Source organism: Pelodiscus sinensis, chromosome 2 (assembly GCF_049634645.1).
Source record: "Pelodiscus sinensis isolate JC-2024 chromosome 2, ASM4963464v1, whole genome shotgun sequence".
Classification (NCBI taxonomy): domain Eukaryota; kingdom Metazoa; phylum Chordata; order Testudines; family Trionychidae; genus Pelodiscus; species Pelodiscus sinensis.
In genome coordinates, this window is record NC_134712.1 from 144,883,209 (window position 1) to 144,897,700 (window position 14,492).

Sequence of the window (14,492 nt, forward strand, 5' to 3'; positions counted from 1 at the left end):
CTGCTCTCTTGAATAAGAGGTTTTCTGTCACGAGAGCTGAGCATGGCTCAGACTGGAGAGGAAGAATGAAAGAGTTGGTCCAATTCTCCTGTTTTCATAATTAGTTTCCCTAATGTTTGAGTCCCTTATCACAGTGAACAATTTTTTTGTCCTTTGCCAAAGAAAACAGTCAATCCCTTTTGAAATCTGAATAAACTTCCTCTTTTTGCCATTTCTGAGTCTTCTGTTTTCTACTGAGATTAAGAATAGTCATACCCAAGGCCCAAGAGGGCCTGCTCCTTTTCCACTATATTCAATGGGGATTTTTGCTAGTGACTTCAAAGGGAGAGGAATTAGAACTATGATTTCTAAATACAAATGTATACATAAGAAAACATTCTCTAAGATTTTCTGAGTTTTCTGAGATACTCAATTGCCTTTTCAAAAAATGTTTTAATCCAACTTTGCTATTTGCAACAGTAATGATATAAACATACCTGCCATCCATCTTGGTAAAAGAAAAGTAACTTTTTAAGCCCACTCACTGCAAAGAATTCTCCTACAAGCTGAAACTAAAACAAAATTACGGTGCTCGTTAATTATAAAATATTCTGAGACTAGTTTGATGTATGACAATTTAGGACACATATTTAATAAATATAAAATATATATTACCTTTTCATCAGAAATAATAGAGTTTTCTACTTCCTCTTCATTTAAGCCTATTCCATCTGCTAATCTTAGTATCAAATACTTGTGTCTGTCATCTAACTGAGCTCTTCTCTCCTCCTTGATAACTTTTGCCTGCTTGGCCAATTCTTTCTTTGCTTCATTGGATAGAACTACATTTTTCTTCCCATTTGGCTAGAAGATAAAAATGTATTAAAAACTATATTATTTTTCAGCCCTCTTTTCATTAAAATTTAAGGAGCATATGCCATTGCATTTAACCCAGTGTCAAATATTATTTGAAAAAGAAGATCTGATGGTAGCAGGTCACACCTGCATGCCTCCTCCACCGTACATGCAGACAGGGCTGCACCCCACTGCAGAATGATACAGACACTGAGAAAAGCATTAGGAAAGCTCAGCTTAAGGGACTTGCCACAGCTCCAAGTTGTTCACCTCTAGGCGTGCAAACCCAAAATTATATGAAATTAACCTCCTCCCTCGGTGTGGAAGAAGATGTGCACAACTTTCTGTCCCTCCCCCGCCTCATTAGAAATTACATAAACTGGGTTATATTATAAACAGTAAGTATTTTCATTAGCTACAAAAGGTGTATATTAAGTGGTTAATGAGGTAGCACACAGTACAAAGAAACTTACTGTGAAAATAAAGCAAATCACACAAACTAAGCTTGATTTACTGAAGTAAATGATTACGAATAGTAGTTCTACACCCTAAATATTGTTTTAGGTAGATTCCTTCATAGGCCAGAGATATCTTTCTAGCCTGAGTCCAGCAGTTTTCCCCCTTTCAGTTCCAGTACTTTTGTTCCCAGGTGTTTTCAAATATCTATGGATGGGGAGGCAGAAGAAAAGCAAACTGAAGATCTTCATTGCTTTTCTCCCCTGCCTTATATAAAATCTGCATAATGTAAGAATCCTTTCTTTGATTCCTCCTACATCCCAGGGAGCAGCTCAGCAATCCAAGACAGAGATTAGTATCAGGTGACTGGATCACCTGACTCTGTAACATCACAGCATCCATGAGACAGTTAGAGTATGGAGCATCTGCAAGAAGCCCAAGCCTTCACATAACCCATTATCCTTGCTGATGGGCCATCAGCCCTGTCTGGATTTTCTATTGCTGTACTTGAAGTGTTAGCAGTGGGCATCACTCAAAGTCACATCGTTGAAGCACAGATACATCTGTCAACATTGTTAACTTCAAATACAAAAATGATACATGCATACAAATAGAATAATCATAGTCAATACATCATAACCCTTCCAATGATGGGTTATCTTGCCTAAAGCACATCTCAGTTATGTCATATTAATATCATAAGCATAATTTCATAAAGAATACGGACTATGTCAGAATCTCCCCAGAAAAATCAGCATCAGCCTCACTCTCCTCTCTCAATGGATCATGTTTAACTAGGCTTTAGGACGTAGCTCAAAGAAGGACCATATTAGAAATGGAAAGGGAAAAGCCCATACAGACAAAAGAAGAAATTTTGGAATAATTAGCAAACCTTTACTAATTTTATATGAAAAATACAAAATTTCAGGAAAATGGAAAATAAAGATTCATTCTGTTGAACAAATCCTCTGGTTTGTAGGATCTTGCAGCATAAAGCAGTCTGGGTATGTTTACACTACAGAGTTAGTTCGAACTAACTTAGTTCGAATTAGTTAATTCGAACTAAGCTAATTCGAACTAACGCGTCTAGAACTAAAAACTAGTTCGAATTAGCGTTTTGCTAATTCGAACTAGCATGTCCACATTAAGTGGACCCTGAACAGGGCTTAAGGATGGCCGGAAGCAGTGCCGGCAGGGCATCAGAGGAGGACTTAGAGTGTGGAGATGCTGTCTCAGGCTAGCCGAGGGCTGTGCTTAAAGGGACCCAACCCCCACCCCGGACAGACAGTTCTAAGGGGTGCCCCGCTTGAAAACCAGTCCTGGATTGGAGTGCCCGGAGTGCCCACACTGGGCACATCACACCACTCGGCCATCAGCCCGGCTGCACTTGCCGCAGGCTGCCATCTGGGGAGAGGGGGCAATCGGGGGGCTGCAGGAGAGCTTCCACCCCCAGAAGCCCACAGAGCCAGCCCAGTCCTCCCCATCGGGGGCTCGTACCCCATTCCTCCCTCACCTCCTTCCACTTACCCTTCCCTAGCCCCCCTTCCCGATGTACAAAATAAAGGACAATTGTGTTCAAAAATGGAATCTGTCTTTATTGAACAAAACTGGGGGAGACTGGGAAAAGGAGGTGGGAGAGGGGAAGAGAGAGGCTGGGAGAGGGGAGGGCAACTACAATGATCAGGGGTTGGGAACAGGTCCCATATGAAGAGAGGCTAAAGAGACTGGGACTTCTCAGCTTAGAAAAGAGGAGACGGAGGGGGGACAGGATAGAGGTCTCTAAAAGCAGGAGTTGGGTGGAGAGGGTGCATACAGAAAAGTTCTTCATTAGTTCCCATAAAGAAGGACTAGAGGACACCAAAGGAAAGGAATGGGTAGCAGGCTTCAAACTAGTAACAGAAAGTTGTTCTTCACAAAGCAAAGAGTCAACCTGTGGAACTCCTTGCTGCAGGAGGCTGTGAAGGCTAGAACTGAAACAGAGTTTAAAGGGAAGTGAGATCAAGTCATGGAGGTTGGGTCCATGGAGTGGTATTAGCCAGGGGGTAGGAGTGGTGTCCCTGCCCAAGGTTTGTGGAAGGCTGGAGAGGGATGGCACGAGACAAATGGCTTGGTCACTGTCTTCGGTCCATCCCCTCCAGGGTCCCTAGGGTTGGTCGCTGTCGGCAGACAGGCTACTGGGCTAGATGGACCTTTGGTCTGACCCAGTACGGCCATTCTAAGCTCAGGGCTCAGGGTCGGGGGTCTCAGTGGACCCCCTTGATTTTCATGCACACCTGCTCCTGGGTGGCCAGGCTGGCAGCTCTCCTGCCCAAGCCGGACACTTTCCTGTGCCTAGTGCGGAGATCGTGGACAAGGTCCACGATGTCCGCACTAGCCCAGGCGGGTGCCCGCCTCTTGCGGTCCTGGGCAAGCTCCCGGGAGCCGCCAGCCTGGTCCCGGGAAGTGGGGGAGGGCTGGGGGGCATCGGGTGGCTGGCTCGATCCGTGCCAGGTGCAGGGTCTGCTGGCTGGGTGCTGGCAGGCTTGCACCTGGCATGGGCACCGTAGCCAGCCCGTGCCTCTTTAAGGGCTCCGGGGCCGGGAGGGGGGCATAGAGTTTCCCTGGTGTTGGCCAGAGTGGCCACCAGGGAAAGCTGGGGAGGGCTAGCCTCCCACTAGTTCGAATTAAGGGGCTACACAGCCCTTAATTCGAACTAGCTAGTTCGAACTAGTCTTAATCCTCGTAAAATGAGGTTTACCTATTTCGAACTAAGCGCTCCACTAGTTCGAATTAAATTCGAACTAGCGGAGCGCTAGTGTAGCGCCTATTAAAGTTAGTTCGAACTAACGTCCGTTAGTTCGAACTAACTTTGTAGTGTAGACATACCCTCATACAGGTATCTTAATCACCAACCTGAAAGTTGCCATCATTTGCAGGAGACTGCCTGGGCGGGTTTGGGGCTACCTTAGTGGCTCTTACAACTCCCTTCCTCCCTATTCCCAATGCAAAAGGCAAGGCTGGGAAAAATGTGATGTGGCCACAGTGTCCTTTTACTGCAGCAATCCCCAGCTAATGGACCAGCATAGGACAGTCAGGCACAAATTACAGCAGCCATTAGTGTGCTCTTAATTGCCTCAGAGATTGGGTTGACCCCTATTTTGTCACTGAATAGGGGAGCATAGATGTGGCCTAAAGCCATTTTTGCCCCTACTCTCTAATCTTGCACACACGAAAATCTGTCCTGATGTTTTTAAACATCCTTTCCTACTCTCAGAAGCATTTCTCTTACCTCTCTGAGCCCAGGACACAGGAAAGGGTGTAAATAGTGAGTTACCAAGCAGTCCCATGTTTTTCTGATCCACACAGGAGCCACCTCTATTACCAATGTATCAACTATGGCTTCCATGCCAGTAACAGATTTTCTTGTTTTACAATATGCCCATGATGAAAGTTGACTAATTAAGCATAATTAACATAAAGTGACTAATTAAGCATAATTTATATATATATACACACACACACTATTTAGGCTTTGTTGGTTTTTTGACAATTCCACTGTTATAGAACTGTTTTACAGTATATCTTTTGCATAAAAGTTTATTTTACATACCATATGACTGATCCAATATTATCAGTTTTAGGCTTTAGATAGTAATGTTGCTGATCAAGCTGTAGGATATTTTTATATTCTTTTCTGGGAAAGGACTGTGACACTGAGAAGGTGTACCACATACTGACATTTTTATTCAGATCATGATTGGAAGCAGAAGGAGGATACACCTGTCACCTGAATTATCTGGAATATATTGTAAGCTTCCTTTGCTCTGTTTGGGTATGTCTACACTACAGAGTTTTTTTCAGAAAAACGACCATTTTTCCGAAAAAACTTCAATTATGTCCACACTGCAATTGCGTTCTTCCAAAATAAAATCAAAAGAACAGAGGGGTTTTTCCAACATTGGTAATCTTCATTCTATAAGAAAGAAGCCTTTTTCTGAAAAAGCTCTTTCGGAAAAAAGCGTGTGTGGACAGCGAAGAGGGAGTTATTTCAAAAGAAGAAGAAAGAGGAAAAAGCACAGGTGCCCTGGTGGCCACTCCGTCCATAGTAATCACAGCTGAAACGCGAGATAGTGTCCATTCAGTGTGGATGCTATTTTTCGAAAAAGCAGATCGCTATTTTGATGCACTTTTGCAGTGTGGATGCTCTCTTTCAGAAGAAGTTTTTCTGGAAGATCTCTTCTGGAAAAGCTTCTTCCAAAAGAAGCCTGTAGTCTAGACATGGCCTGAGTGAAATACTTAGTCAAATCTTCCTAAATTACCTTTAAACTACAAAGACAATGAAAGGGAATGAACCAGTGAAACAAACAAACAAACAATCACAGAAAATAACAGGCCTGCTTTTGCTCATGCCATGAGGGCTTCCTGGGACCTGCTGTTCATTGCAGTTGGCAGAGGTTGAAGAACTCAGCACCACACAAAAGGCACTTAGGCCCAGATCCTCAAAGGTATGCAGGTGCCTAATTCCCATTGATTTCAAAGGAAATTAACGTAAATATCTTCGAGGACCAGGGTCTTGGCACCTCCAGTCTGTAACAAATTTAGCAACTGCATTTTGACAATAAACCCTTCCAGCATTATCTGTAAAGGAAAAGTTTTTATAGATGAGAGATAAAAGTTAGGTGGTGAGATACTGAAATGAAATCACTTGCCGAAAAAGCAGCAGTTGGAGATGACACTGTTATAGCTGATCCTGGCTCAGGGATCCTCTTAGAAGCACCTCCACGCCTGTGGCCCTTTGCTTCACCATCAATGATAAAGGAATGACAAGCTGTAGTTATTCATATGAACTGGCAGTATATGCAATACAGATACAGGGCATCTTTGACACCAGCAATCAAAAGTGATGACAAGAACACTGCTATAAAGCATCTGTCTTTGAAAAGGAACTCAGGACAATTCTGGAAAGTATAGATTAGTGGTTCCTTCCTTGGTGCAAGTCAAACTGACTATCTATTTAACCACAAAATAGTACCACTTGTCATGCACAATAGTACGATTGTCATGCACAATCATCTGGGGTTTTTTTGTTAGATACTAATTGAAAGCTACTAATTGTAGCTTCGCAAGCATACATAAAACAAGCAAGAAGAATGCAAATCTTTCCCTGAACTTGTCCAAAATGTCAGTGCTCTCCTCAAGACCGATCTCTGTCACAGAACTTCTATGAAATCAAGACCTTTGGGCTTGATTTTGCTACCCTTATTCAAATTGTACCTTACTCTGTAGGCAGTACTTTTAATTTGGAGTGCAGTGCTCTTCAAGGAAAATAATGTTTGTGGAACTGGACCATTTATAATTATTAGAAGAAGAAAATTGAAAATGTGTAAATGTATATACTTCATTGTAAATCTTTCCCACCGCCTTTTGTATGTCACTTGTCTTGCAAGCTCATTGGCGGTAGGGATTGTGTCTCCATAGATGTTTGTACAGCATCTAGAACAATGAAGCCTTGGTACATCCTGATTGGGCCTCTTGATGCTATCATGAATATTAAAATCTGCTTTCCAATAGTTAGTGAATGTGTGTGTCTAGGATCCTGAGATACATCAAGTATGTGCTATCTAGAGATAGATGGAATATAATCAATTTTTCCAGTGGAAAAATTAATGAAAGTAAATTTTAAAAAAATTCAGTCAATATGAAAAAAATTCCGGCTGAAAACCTAATATTATCAGGCAAAAACTTGCCACTGAAAATAAAATAAAAAATATTCTAAATGCCTACACAGATCTTCATGGGAGTTGTAGTTTAGTAGAAGAATCTAATTTTCTGCTTTGATGTTGACAGAAAATGTTTTACCCACTCAAGAGCTCTCTTTAAAAAGCATACATCTGCTGCTTCATCAATCTTCTATCTCACTGATGTGAAAGAATTCTCCACTGCATGATTCCAGACAAATAACACAGACGTAAACTAAAATTGTGCTCCAGTAAAAGTTAAAAGGACTCTGTGAACTTTTTATGTTGGCTATTTTTTTAATTCCAATTTCTGGATAAAGCAGCCTTTATTGTCCAAGAATTATATTTCTGTGTCTTATATGTTTTTCCTGGTCCCTAGTGGATGTAATATTCCCATACATGAGGTTGCTTAAATGCATTCCTTTTAACATAATGATTAAAAATGTAGGAAATTACCAGCATCAATATCCACTTACATACCTTATAAGAACGGCCATACTGGGTCAGACCAAAGGTCCATCTAGCCCAGTATCCTGTCTTCTGACAGTGGCCAATACTAGATGCCTCAGAGGGAGGGAACACAACAGGTAATCATGACATGATTCCTCTCCTGTCATCCATTTACAGACAAACAGAGGCTAGGGACACCATTCCTACCTATCCTGGCTAATAGCTATTGATGGACCTAACCTCCATTAATTTATCTAGTTCTTTCCTGAACCCTGTTAAAATCCTAGTCTTCAGAACATCCTCTGGCACGGAGTTCCACAGGCCGGCCATGTGCAGTATGAAGAAAAACTTCCTTTTGTTTGTTTTAAAACTGCTACCTATTAATTTTCATTTGGTGACCCCTAGTTCTTATATTGTGGGAATAAATAAATAAATAAATAACTTTTCCTTATTCACGTTTTCCACACCAATCGTGATTTTATAGACCTCTATCATATCCCCCCTTAGTCTCCTCTTTTTAATCTCTCTTCATATGGGACCCTTTCCAAACCCCTAATCATTTTTGTTGCCCTTTTCTGAACCTTTTCGAATGCCAATATAGGAAGTCCCCGGGTTACGTACAAGATAGGGACTGTAGGTTTGTTCTTAAGTTGAATTTGTATGTAAGTCGGAACTGGTACATATTGTACCCCAGGTGTCCCCAATTCAGCCGCTGCTGAAACTGACCAGCGGCTGACTACAGGAAGCCCGAGGCAGAGCTGCTTTGCCCCGGGCTTCCTGGAATCAGCCGCTGATCAGTTTCAGCAGCAGCTGACTTGGGGACACCTGGGGTAGAGCAGCTGGGGTGCTGCCAAGTTGGTCCCCGAAGCGCCGAGGTGCGGCGCTGTGGGGACCAACCCGGCAGCGCCCCAGCTGCTCTGTTCCAGGCGTCCAGATTCAGCCGCTGTTGAAACTGACCAGCAGCGGCTGAATCAGACACGCCTGGGGCAGAGCAGCTGGAGTGTTGCTGGGTTGGTCTGGTAGTGCCGACCCTTGACGCGGCGGGACCAACCCGGCAGCACCCCAGCTGCTCTTGGGGACGCCTGGGGCAGAGCAGCTGGCGTGCTGCTGGGTTGGTCCAGTAGCGCCACACCTCGGCGCTGTGGGACCAACCCGGCAGCCCCCCAGCTGCTCTACCCCAGGCGTCCTGATTCAGCTGCTGCTGAAACTGAAGCGGCGAGAAAAGCCTGGTCTGCTGGGGGGGGGGGGGCACACTAGCTGCGCTCCCCTCCCCCCCGAAGACCAGGCTTTTCTCACCGCGGAGGACGGGGTCAGGAGGACCGCGGCGCGTCTCGGCTCCCCCAGCAGACCAGGAAGACGCAGAGCGGCTTTTCTCGCCACGGAGGACACGGGCAGCAGGACCGCCGAGACGCGCCGCGGTCCCGCCGCCCGCGTCCTCCGCGGCTTTGCTCCGCGTCTCCCTTGTCTGTTGGGGGGCCCCCCCCAGCAACCAGGGAGATGCGGAGCAGCTTTTCTCACCATGGAGGATGCAGGTGGCGGGACCGCCACGGCGTGTCTCGGCGGTCTTCTGGGGGGAGGGGGCGCAGCTAGTTCGGGGTTCCCTCACCCCGTTCTTAAGTAGGGATCCGACCGATGTAAGTCGGATCCACGTAACCCGGGGACTGCCTGTATATCTTTTTTAGATGAGGTGACCACATCTGTATGCAATATTCAAGATTTGGGCATACCATGGTTTTATATAAAGGCAATAAGATATTCTCTCTTTTATTCTCTATCCCTTTTTTAATGATTCCTAACATTCTATTTGCTTTTTTTGACTGCCACTGCACACTGAGTGGATGTTTTCAGAGAACTATCCACAATGACTCCGAGATCTCTATCTTGAGTAGTTGTAGCTAAATTAGTCCCCTTTATATTGTGTGTATAGTTGGAATTATTTTTTCCAATGTACATTACTTTACATTTATCAACATTAAATTTCATTTGCCACTTTGTTGCCTTACCACACAAATATCCTCACAGACTCCTCAGCCACAAAAGTTCCTTTCTGTTTCAACACACAACAATCCTCAATGCCCAATCCTTTTCCTTACATTAATACACAACCTTAACATGATAAATGAACAATGTCCTACAATATATTGAATTAAGTTTAATACTTTGAGGGTCCATAATATTCAAAATGCAATTGTTCAAGTGTTATTGTGAAATAATATGTACCTGCTCTAGAATGGTGTATGAAATGTATTTCTTTCAGTTATCAGCTCTTATTCCCCTAGAGAGGTTCAGGTAGATTTAAGGGGATTAGCTGTCTCATTTTTAAAGAAACAGTCCCCTATTTAAGCCCTCCTGCAAGACCCCTATTTAAGCCCTCCTACTTTGTCTTAAAAATGGGCAAATTGTCCTGTATTTTTTCTCTCTCCTCTCCCATCAGTACTGGTAGGTCCTACTGTTGGCCAACTCCATACTTGCCAGCTGCCCACCCACCAGCAGTGGCTGATGGGGATCCAGTGGCTGATGATGGGGTGGATGTGCAAGGCCTGTTGTCAGGTAAAGCTGCATTGTGTAGAACCAGCCTCTGCTGCTTCTGGTCCATCAATGTAGTCCCTGCTGCATGCCTTCTTTTGGCCACTGTCCTCTCCCTGCTGTTCCCTTTCACCCTTTCCTCACTGTATCCAGCACTGTGCAGAGAACCAGCCCCTGGTCAGATCATTCAGCCTACCAACAGCTGACTGACAGGCTCCTTCTTCTCCTTCCTTCCTCCCAGCTAGGCTGGCAGCCATGGAAAGCTCAAGATCCTCTGTCCTGGGACATTGACCAGGAGGAGCCAGTCCCTGCATGTGCCAAAGCCCTGCACAGCGATGTCAGGGGAAGCTTTTCTACCCATCACCTAAGCTCTGTAGTGGTGGGAAGGAAGCTATTTTCAACCTGTTTGTGCCCTGACCCTGCAGGTTCCTTAGCATCCCCCTGGGCCAGGGCTTAGCACTTTCTGCACTTGCTGACCCTGCCCTAGGTCCTACCCCTAGGCAGTTTGGGGCTGTTCTGTCTCCTAGGCGCCCTCCCCTGCTGAGCCACCTCTTTGGCTGGGTTGACAGAAGCCCCTGCAGTCAGGTTCCCTTGGTTCTGATGCACAAGGCAGCCTTGGGGATTAACCCCTTCCTGCCCATGCTCTAGCCAGAGGACAGGAGGTGGCTGGGTCATGTCAGTGGTCAGCAGCAGCTTGGAGGTGAGCAAGAAAGAACAAGCTCCATTCAAGCCCCAGAGGAGTGAGGAAGAGAGGAGGGAAGAGATGATTCCTGCAAAGACACGGGCTAAGTCATCCCTAGCTCCCACCCCCTGTGGCTGGAAGCAGCTCCTGTCTTTTCTCTCCTGCCCAGTGCTGAAAGGCTGCTGCTGGCCAAGTTCTGGTGTGAATCCTCTCAGAAATCTGTGTTGGGGGTAGCTATGACCCTGCATGCAGCCACGTTTCCTTGAGAAGATGCAGCACCAGGTACCAAGAGCGGTGGGTCTCTCTCTGAGGCCCAGCCAGGCATGGAGGGTGTAGAGCCGTGGGCAGAGAGGGTTGGGTTGGTTAGCCACCTCCATCTTTGTGTGCATGAGAGAGGGAGAGACCCCTCTCCGTGCAAACCTTAAAAATAAGAAGGTAAACAAAAAGACTCCAGCTATTCGGTATTTCTTTTCAACAGGGGATGGTCAACTTGATGTTCATTTGAATGTTTGTACTGCATAGTTCTGATTGATTGCCACTGAACTCACTTTAATACCAGTAATTTTACCAGGTGTCCTGTATTCCACATAGGGGAATAGGGTCAACCTACATATATTGTTCAAACTGGATTCTCCAGGAACCAACAAAGACAGGCTTTTTGGATACATGGACTAGTTTTGAATAGTCTCAGTGCTTTTGATCTGATTCAGCAAATGGACAAGATCGCTATTCTTCAGCGGGGGAAAGGATTCATAGGGAGTGGTTGGAAGAACTGACACTCTGACCAGAGGCTTGGAAAGGATGTGGAGGGTGATCTCTGGTAATCTTATTAGCATAGGTAAAGGTTCTTTTATTGTTTTAATGTTTTTAATCTGTAGTGCTTTTACCTTGAGAATAGCATATTCTTGCTTAGGAAAAACTGTGTGATAACTGAGGGGAGAAGCAAGAAGATTTATTTAGGTAGACCTCCTTTGCTGGGAATAACACAGTGAATACAAGGTACTGGTCAGGAGAGACAGGGACACAGTTCTCCATCCCAGAAAAGCAATGGCAGGGGAGCTGGAAGCCTGAGAGTGAGGTGTTCTTGCTGGACCACTGAGGGAACATACAGGTGCAGCTGCCCTGATCTTGTGCGTGTCTGTGAAAATCTGGGTGCATACTAGGTGGCTGTGTTGGAGTAGACATGGAGTCTGTCGTGGAATGGAAGAGTCTGTGAGTGTGGCTGACAGTAAGGACATTTGGATGTTGAGGCCCTGATTCGGTACTATATTGTTATGGAGAATGTTGGTAGGCTCCCAGCAAATGTGTCTGATCAAAGGACAATCAGAAACCACAGTGAAGCAAGCTCCAGCTGTGCCACCTGCCTGACCATGCTGGGGTCACTCCAGCCTCATTGCCCCCTCCCCACTGGGGCTAGGGTTGCTGCAGCTGCACCACCTACCCACCCACCCAGTGCTTGGAGTGGGGGGAGGTGCTCTGGGCCCCAGCAGGGAAAAGGAAGCAGAAGGGGGAGAGGCTTGAGCAGAGGGAGAAGGGCCAGAGGCTAGCTTCCCCAAGGGCACGTTCACCCACTGCCCATGCATAGCAGTATTAAAGAATCCACTAATACTTCTTAAATACATTGTTAAATTAAGTTGGAAAGCCATTAGACCCTAGAATTTCGTCACTTTTCATACTTAACTATTGCCTCTAAGACTTCTCTGATATTTCTTCATCTAAATTTTCATCATTGATCTTACATCTTTTTGGCAAGCCTCCAACTCCTAGCTATGTTTTAATAACTTACACATATGGAATAACTGGAGTATGAAGATTACTATAATTACAACAGAATGCACACATTTCACTAGGATGTGAAACTACCTCTTGCAGAGGGTTGTAACTGGTCAGATTACTTTTGAACCCCTTCAAGTTCATGGACCAAGAACTACACTTGTATTTTCTTTCTCATAGAAATTCAGTTGTTTATACATAGAGGTTTTCAGTAATGCCTATCACTGGCATATTCAATTACCCCATAGTATTAGTTATCTTGCCAACATTTTTTTGCTAATCTAGTTCTATGAATCAGTTGCTACTTTTGTTGAGTTCTGTACTCTTCTAAATAGAAGGCTCTAGTTATCAGAACTCCTAAATATTGCTACTCATGTCTCCTAAAGAAGCACTCGCTTTGTCTTTATCACTTAATTGAAAATGCTCAGTAACGTTGTCACAGATCCACAGAAGTGGTGCTGTGACCTCAGCTTTGGGACAATCTCTGGGGGGACCCCTTCAGCATGCCAGACTCCTTAGGGGCCTCACTCTTTTTCCAGGGTAAGCCACATGGTTTCAGCACCTCATTAGGCTGGATCACCAGGCCTTCAGCACTCCTGCTTCACACCAGGAGCTCTGTTCTGTGAGTCACACTAGGACAGACCCCAGAGGGAGATTTGTACAATCTTAGGGAGCAGTGCACTTCCATAAGCATCGGCAGTGCTGCTCAGCCAGTGTGGTCCAACAGTAGGGATTATTAGTCAACTGAAACACAGTTTAAATCCTTGGTTAGCATATAGAAATATGGGTAAAGCACAGCCCATTCTGGATAGCTGGAGCCCAGTCAAGCTGTAATAGTGGTGGGCAACCTGCAACCCGCAGGCAGCCCATTGGAGTTCCACCTGCGGCCCATGAATCCTCTCTCTTCCCCCACGCCTCTCACACATTGAGGCACTGGAGCCCCACACTTATTCCTCCCTACACCTCCAAGTACTTCTGGAGCCCCAGAAATCTGCTGATTCTCCTCCACCTCTCTTCCACACCTTGAATGCCATAAATCAGCTGATTCACAGCACTCTGAAAATGCTGGGAGGAAGTGGGAGCAGTAGGGGCGGGACACTCCTCTCCCTCCCTCCCCACACTTCAGAAACACCATAAATCACCTGACTCACACTCCATCCCTGCTCCTCCTCCTTTTCCCTCCCAGGCTATCTGAGGGTGTGTCTAGACTACATGCCTCCTTCGACGGAGGCATGTAGATTAGCCAGATCGGAAGAGGGAAATGAAGCCGCGATTAAAATAATCGCGGCTTCATTTAAATTTAAATGGCTGCCCCGATCTGCCGATCAGCTGTTTGTCGGCAGATCGGGGGAGTCTGGACGCGATGCCCCGACAAAGAAGCCTTTCTTCATCGACACAGGTAAACCTGGTTTCACGAGGCTTACCTGTGTCGATGAAGAAAGGCTTCTTTGTCGGGGCATCGCGTCCAGACTCCCCCGATCTGCCGACAAACAGCTGATCGGCAGATCGGGGCAGCCATTTAAATTTAAATGAAGCCGCGATTATTTTAATCGCGGCTTCATTTCCCTCTTCCGATCTGGCTAATCTACATGCCTCCGTCGAAGGAGGCATGTAGTCTAGACACACCCATAGTGAGTGACTTTCTTTGTTCCTAGAAAAGCATTTCCCAGACAGCATCAATATAAAACATTTCCTATTATTTCCTCCCCTACCTTTGTTGATAGTGATGAGAGGCGGACTGAGCTCCATGTCGGGCTTGGAGGCAGCGGAGGCTCCTCTTGCTGCTTGATCTGTTTCTTGCTGTGCGGGTTCAGGAGTAGCAGGGTTGAGCTGACCTCTCCCTGATTCAGGCATATGTCCCCCTGCCTCCTCCATCTGTAGCAGCACACAAAGTAACCTAGGGCAATGAGTGACTGACAGCTGGACAGTGAAGTTCACAAACTGTCCTAGTAACATTAAAGAAAGGGGCCCTTTTTCTATACCTTCAGCTTTTTTCCATTTATATATCCAACGCTACAGAACAGGGGACTTTTGACTAGGACTAAGCAAAACCA

The 14,492-nt window shown here is 45.4% G+C and overlaps 1 protein-coding gene across 1 annotated transcript in view; it reads right to left on the reverse strand.

The window, feature by feature from the left end:
- LOC102447295 (dynein axonemal heavy chain 5-like) overlaps nt 1-14,492 on the reverse strand; it is a 296,662-nt gene that overhangs the window by 281,473 nt on the left and 697 nt on the right. Inside the window, exons 2-5 of the mRNA XM_014581788.3 lie at nt 14,151-14,313; nt 5,979-6,067; nt 655-843; nt 477-551 (exon numbers count right to left, since the gene is read on the reverse strand). Of these exons, the coding sequence (XP_014437274.2) occupies nt 477-551; nt 655-843; nt 5,979-6,067; nt 14,151-14,313 (516 nt within the window). The remainder of the gene's footprint in view (nt 1-476; nt 552-654; nt 844-5,978; nt 6,068-14,150; nt 14,314-14,492) is intronic.